The following is a 7411-nucleotide window of genomic DNA, read 5'->3' on the forward strand; positions in this document are numbered from 1 at the left end:
CCTAGTACAAAAGATATGTTGTGAGCACTTCAAATAAAGACTATGGTCTTAACAAAAGCTGGCCCCTCTTCCCCCTCCCTCCTGAGTCCAGTGCTTGAAAACAATTCCAGTAACTGTGTTTCAGGAAAGACATGTGTGTGTGCAAAGCATACAGAAAGGACAGCTAAGAGGAGAGAACAAAGCAGATGATGAATCACCTGTTGTATGACAACAAAGTAGTGTATCCGTTAAAGCATTCATTTACCATAGTCTACAGTTTCCTGGAGATTACATCCCTTTCCCCATCAGTGGTGGTTTTGGCACTGAATTTCCAGGATCTGCATTGCCTCCCCACCCCCATCTTTCCAGTTTCTGGTGAAAAACAAAATCTAGATGGATCAGACGTTAAGAGATGCAGCACCAGATATCCGATTAACCCAAGTCCAGCAACAGGCTTCTCGGAAGAGGAAGAAATAGAAATGTCATTCAAAGCCAGCTGCCAGTTACCTGGCTGCTCCCAGATTTGTCTCAAAAACTCCTGACTCAAAATCTGGCGTATGCACACGGCTTCAAATGCTCTACCTGAAGCATCAACCGGGAATCCCAAACCAAACTCCAAGGTTTGGTTAGAAGAGGCTGCCTGTTTCTTTTCCTCTTCTAGTTTCTGGGCGCAAAGCAAGGAGCACTGGGGTGTAGAAATGAGGGTTTGTGGTGGGGTTTCAAGGCATTTGGGGGAACCTGATTTGTAACCTCAGGAATAGCAAAAGGAAAAGGCTGACTCCATAGTGCAGGAAGACTGGTGCAGAATGCTCCTGTCAAGGGCCAGGTATTCAAAAGATGAGGGAAAGGGAATTAATGTAGGTCTGGAGAAAGAAGTGGCCAAAGTATTGCTGTTGCTGCCACCCTGGACTGGGGGAAATGTGTGCATGGCGTATGAATAGTAAGAGGTCCGGTAATGGGGACCCAGGCTTAGGGAAAGCAGTGGCGATATAGGAGTTTCAGTCATAGTGAGGCATAACGGTGGGCTTTAACTCTCATATCCCACAGACATTCAAAACAGGGAAGTAAGGGGAGGGTGGAGCATCTATCGCCCTGCTACTGCCTCAGAGGGTGCCCAGGTGAGGCAGGGTCTCCAACTTCTCAGCCCTGTCTCTCGTGGCCGCGGCATTCTCCACACCCCGTAACCACTCGGTACACTTCCTCACCAGGCCCTCATCCACTGCCTCAGCTTCCTCTTCATATTCTACATCATCATATTTATGGTGCTCATTCAGGAGAGAGATCTTCAGCAAGGTCCGTAAGTCCCCACTCCCCAAGTGCCCTCCTCTGGACGTGGTGGAGAGGGGTTGCATGGCACCAGAAAGGAGTTGGGATTGGGACTGTGTAGGGCGGCGACTGGTGCTCCCAAAACCACCAACTGGGGTGCTCCCGGCGCCGCTAATAGCCATGCCCTTACGTTGGCCTGAGGTGGTACCCATGGCTCCAGCTTTGCTCCGGGGGCAAGAGGATAGGAGGCGTTTGGTGTCTGCGGCTGGAGAAGGGAAGGGTCTGCGTTGTCGTGCTAGCAACTGCTTCTCCAGGTTGCGCCTCTGGATCACCAGAATTGCCTCTGGAGTCAGGCTCAATGAGAATCTCACAGCCTCCTCCTCCCCACCACTGCTGGTGCCAGCCCCTGGTCCTGGCACGGAGGACCCACCAGCTGCCAGGCTCTCACAGGAGTGGGCCAGCCCAGGCATAGTGCAGGTGGCAGGGAGCAGCGGGCGGGTTGGTGTGGAGGTGGCGGCAGTGGCAGGCGCTAGGGGTTGCTGAGTGGGGCGCAGCGGGGGTTGTGGCTGAGTCCTGCTGGCTGCTGGGCCTGGGGTTCTCTTAGCCAGTTGCCTCTTCAGTGTTGCTGATGGCCAGGAGCTAGAAAGGAGCATCTCTGGCTTCTCCGGGGGCCGTTTCTTCTTTTCACCTCCAGCTGTGGGTGCCAGTGAACCTGGGACTGGAGGGGCATGCACAGTGGTCTTCCTCTGGGTTGCTGGCTTCTTTGGCAGCTCCCGAGGAGCAGCAGCACTGACAGTGGGAGGTGTCGGAACCCCGGGGACTTGCTGCTGCTGCTGCTGTTGCTGCTGTTGTTGTTGCTGCTGCTGCTGGATCGGTGGAAAAGGCATATTTGCTGATGGGCTGCTTTAATATGAAAAGGAGGGGTCCCTTTCTTAGTCAGTCGTGCAAAAGAGGAAGACAGGTCTCTCCAGCCGGAATCCTGTAGCGCCTCGCTATCCTCTCCATCTGTTGCTGAGACTCTTCCTTCCCTTCCTTCCCTCCCCGCACGCTCCCTCTCAATCCAACAGCTGCAAGATCAGAGCTCTTTAGATCCTCATTTACCCAGGGGCGAGCCCAGGTATTGCGAGCAAGAGGTGGAGCAGCCCTCTCCGTCAAATCCGTAGTTCCGGAACCTCAGTAGGTGGCGGAGGCTTCAGTTCCCGTGGGAAAGCTTAGCCAAGGCACTGGCAGGCGGGGGAAAGCGTCACCTCTCTCTGCCTCGCTCTGTCTGAATGAGACGCGCTGGGCTGGGTTGGATTGACAAGAGGAGGAGGAGAAGGAGGAGAAAGAGGAGGAGGAGGAGGAGGAGAAGAGCGGGATAAGGCGAGGAGGGGGAGGAGGAGACGGCGGCGGAGGAGGAGCCCTGAATATGAGTGTTTGTAGAAGGATTGAACACTCCGAAGTCCTGGTGCTGTATTTGGCTGCTCACAGGAACCGAACTGTTGAATGGATACCTGCTACTGCGGATGGGGAGAAGGGGTGGATGGGTGGCATAAAATGCAAGTCACAAGCCTTAAGGAGAAAGCACTGGGGGACCGAGGCAAGTGCTCGTCAACCCCTGCTAATGATTAAAGCTGTGATAGAGCAGAGTGGAAGGGGTTCTCTGTGAGAAGGAGCCCTTAGAAAGGCAGGGTTCTGTTCCTCCGTTCTCCAAAGAGTCCTTGCATATTGGGGAAGTCCTCCTTAATTACCCAAAGTCTTAAAAAGGTGGGAGGGAAATACTGACAAATAAGGCTATTGCCGCATTAGAACACGGTGTCATTGGAGAAAAAAAATAAGATTTTTATGGTTTGCAATTTATTGAATATGTGGGAGGAAATATTCAGCCTGAATAATTAACCTTTTGATTCCACTTCTATAATAAAATCAATTTATTATTTAAATACATCAATATCAATGCAAGGCAAAAAAAAAATAATCCAGTTCTACTGACATTGTGCGGATAATGCAATTTTTTAACCATCAGTCTTAGTATCAATTCTTAAAAAAAAAAAAATCAAACAAAAACAAAAACCCATACCTTCTATCTTAGAATCAGTATTGTGTAGGTAGAGGAGTGGCAAGGGCTAGGCAAAAAGTGACTTGCCCAGGGTCACACAGCTAGGAAGAGGCCAGATTGGAATCCAGAATCTCTACTCCAGACCTGGTGATCAATCTATTGAGCTACCTAGCTGCCCCTAGACTATTAATCACCATCACGTACCAGGCAGAGTTGGTAAAGCACTTGGAGTCAGAGAACCTAGGTTCAAATCTTGGCTCTATCACTTGCTATCTGTGCAACTTCAAAGCTTAGCACAGTGGTGCCTGACACATAGTAAGTGCTTAAAAAATATTGATCAATCTTGGGCAAGCCACTTATCCTCTCTGGGATATCCTCTCTGGGCCTCAGTTTCTTCATTTTAAAAAAAACCAAAAGGGTTGGATTTGGTGATTTCTAAGGTCCTTTCAATTTCAAATTCACCTGTCTCATATTCTGGTCTGTATGACTGTTCACTATCTTGTTTTTATGGAGTGCCTACTATGCCCAACGAAGTAGACTGAATAGTGAGGGGAATGGAGCCCTCAGGACTAGTAGGAAGGAAAGCAGATTATGAAAAAGTAAATCATTCATTCTTTCCTTCTCTCTGTAGTGAGGTCAGAGATTATGAGTACAAAATATCACATAACATGGACTGACCAATGGTTTGATTTATTCTCATTATTTAAAAAATAAGGAAATTTATTTCTTCTTTTCACCTCCAGCTGTGGGTGCCAGGGAACCTGGGACTGGAGGGGGGCATGCACCATGGTCTTCCTCTGGGTTGCTGGCTTCCAGGGGAAAAGGCATTAATGAGTTGTTTTTGTTTTGTTTTAAGGTGGCCCAAATCTGTGTTTCCACCAGTTCTGGGGATTCTCAGTATGGAAATTCCCTCTGCCCAACCAGAGGAACATCTTATAGGCTAAAAGTATAGATTCAGTGATCAGAAACTGAAAGGTTTAGTAGTTAGCCCATGGTCACTGGATTCATCAGGACTCAATGTAGGACCTGAACCAAGCTCCCCCTCCATCCTCTGCACTATGCTGTCTTTCATCATAATGATCACTATTATTATTTCATGAGATAAAATCTTGCTTGGAGCTTGTAGGGACACAACATATGTGGGGAAAAAAAGAGAATAATTACTCAGCAACGTATTAACGACTGTAAAATGATAAACAGATAGGCGAACCCATGTCATTAGGCCACAGGTGAGGAGGCTGTGGTCAGAGAGAGCAGGAGATAGAAATCTGTGGAGCGTGGCCAGACCCTGTAATAAAGGCAGAAGGTGTGGCTAGGGCTGGCCTCCTGCCTGGCCCTGGAAGAGGTTTCCATGTTTATTGAATAAACAGGATTTAGCTGATATTGGGCAAGGGGAGATGTTACTGAGAGAAGCCTGGGATTTTTGAGAGTTAAAGTCATGTCCTCCACGGGCATTTTGAAGTCCCCTAGGGTGGGCACAAAGTTTCACTCATGTATCTGTATTTCTAGACCCTGGAATAGTATCTGCCACAGAGGAATAGATTAATAAATGATTAAAAAAAAAACAACCTTACCTTCTGTCTTAGAATCAATACCGTGTATTGGTTCCAAGGCAGAAGAGTGGTAAGGGTTAAGTGACATAACCCGGGGTCACATAGCTATGAAGTATCTGAGGTTGGATCTGAACCCAGGACCCTCCCATCTCTAGGTCTGGCTCTTAATCCACTGAGCCACGCAGCTGCCCCCTCCATCCTATACTTTGTATTTATTCCCCAACAAGACTGAATAAGGAAAGCCTGGAAAAATGGGTGCAGGAGAAAGTTCTTACGATAAAGGAAAATACATTCCCCAAACCTGCATGTTGTTCTTCCCTATAACTTACATCTTTTTGTCCAGGTTGGTTCAACTATAGTGATAGTGGTAGTGGGTTATAAAGGAGACTGGAACAGAGTAGGAGCCACCAGGGTGTGCTGAAAAGTAAATAAGAATGGCATGTACCAACCCTCATCCTCTGGGCATCTCTGGGGAGTCCCAAGACCCCAGAAACATTCTTCCTCCCTCTGGCACTCTGAAAAGAAACAGCCACCACCAAAGCCTTCTTAAAGGGTCCTCCAGCATCTCTGAGCCATCAGGAGAGGAGAGGAGACCAAGTGGAGGATGCTGTGTCCCTCTGTGCAAAAGGCTTCCTGGAGGTGGCAGCAAAAGTCTTTGGCCCAAGATGTGGCACTGGGCCAGTCCCTCCAGGGGCAGGCTGGCCTAACTCTGCAGTAAAAACTAGACCAAAAACACCCGAGTTTGCAGTTAAGAATAAGCCACTGCTGTTGGGTTACTTCCTTTCTCCTGTAGCCTTTCAACATTTAGCTGTATTTGAATGCAACATGTGACAGGCTCCAGTCCGGAGACCCACCAGAAGACTGTTCAGATAATAAAATTTACTTCTTGCAGAGGCTAAGAGGAGAATACAAATGAACCAGAAACAAGAAAGATGGCAGAAGCCAACTGTTCCTCTCGCAGGATTATGTAGCAGAGCAAAGAATACATCCAAGAAAAGTGGTCACAGTTTCATTCAGTGAAAGGAAGGAAATAAGCAACTGATAGGAGATTATTTTATAATTAGCCCAAGTTTTGAAGCCACATTTCTTGGGTAACTGCTGAGGACAAGAATGGACTCTTAAAATATGCTGTTTCTTTTCCTCTTGATTAGTATCTTAAATAAAAGGATTTGGTTTTTTGTACCATCTTTTCAGGGACCCCAATGTGGAAATTCCCTCTCATGAGCAATTTGTCATAATTTATAATCTGTTTACAGAGGTGGTTGGGGACCCCTAGAGTTTAAGCAATTTGACCACAGTTGCACAACTAGTCATTTTGCACAGGATTTGAATCCAGCTCTTCATCACTCCAACATCTACCCATCTACCCATGACATGGTGCTCCCTCTAATCTGAAAGGGATCATTTGAAAAAATAAATTTATTTTTCATTTTGTCCTCAAATTGATTTGACATTGTATGGGTTTCAAACTTTCTACCTTTAACAGAAAAATTATTTTTGAAATTGCTACAAGTTGGGGGCAGCTGGATGGCTCAGTAGATGGTGAGCCAAGCCTAGGGATGGAAGGTCCTGGGTTCAAATCTGGCCTCAGACACTTCCTAGCTGTGTGACCTTGGGCACTTAACCCTATTTGCTTAGCCTTTGCCCTTCTGACTTACCTTTGTCACTAGGACAGAAAGTAAAGGTTTAAAAAATGATAAGTTATTCACAGAGTTTTTATACTATCACAAATGAAATCAAATTTATCATCATAACAGCTAACATAAATAAGAGCTAACAGTCATAAAGTACTTACTCCATGCCAGGAACCGTGCTAAGTGCTGTACAATTTTTATCTCATTTGATACCCTCAATGACGGGAAACAACTGTTCTTATTATCCTCATTTTACATGGGAAGAACTGGAGGCAAACTGGAGGAAGTGACTTGTCCAGGGTCACACAGCTCCTAGGTGTCTCCAGTCCCATCTGAACTGGAGTCTTCCTGACTCCGGGCTTGGCATGGTCTCCACTGTGCTGCTTTAGAACTGTGTAACTTATCCCAAAACGTGAGATTTCTCATCATGAGGCACAATGTGGTTCTATGGAAATAGCGCATTGCTGCAGAAGACTTCAGGGAAGTCAGATATAGGCTCTCTTGGGAAAGGCTGAGGGGAAGCCAGGTAGCCAGGCCTAGAGTCAGGGGGACCTGGGTTCAAATCTGACTTTGGATACTTCCTGCCTGTGTGTGACCCTAGGCAAGTCACTTTAACCTTGTTTGCCTTGAAAAAAAAAAAAAAAAGCATCCTGTACGTCTAGATCAGTGATTCCCAAAGTGGGCGCTACCGCCCCCTGGTGGGTGGTGCAGCAATCCAGGGAGGCAGTGATGGCCACAAGTGCATTTATCTTTCCTATTAATTGCTATTAAAAATTTTTTAAATTAATTTCCAGGGGGCTAAGTAATATTTTTTCTGGAAAGGGGGCGGTAAGCCAAAAAAGTTTGGGACTCACCCACAGGGGTTGGGGGGGGCCCACTTTGGGAATCACTGGTTTAGATATTACATAGGCAGAGACCAGAATTTTAATTGTGGAAACCTT

General features: G+C 46.9%; 1 protein-coding gene across 1 annotated transcript; it reads right to left on the bottom strand.

The window, feature by feature from the left end:
* Window positions 1-1082: 1082 nt before the first annotated feature.
* On the bottom strand, window positions 1083-2132 carry PRR18 (proline rich 18). The gene has a single exon (XM_044672201.1). The coding sequence runs from the start codon at window positions 2130-2132 to the stop codon at window positions 1083-1085; it is 1050 nt and encodes a 349-aa protein (XP_044528136.1).
* Between the last annotated feature and the right edge of the window lie 5279 nt (window positions 2133-7411).

Source organism: Gracilinanus agilis, chromosome 4 (genome assembly GCF_016433145.1).
Source record: "Gracilinanus agilis isolate LMUSP501 chromosome 4, AgileGrace, whole genome shotgun sequence".
Taxonomy (NCBI): domain Eukaryota; kingdom Metazoa; phylum Chordata; class Mammalia; order Didelphimorphia; family Didelphidae; genus Gracilinanus; species Gracilinanus agilis.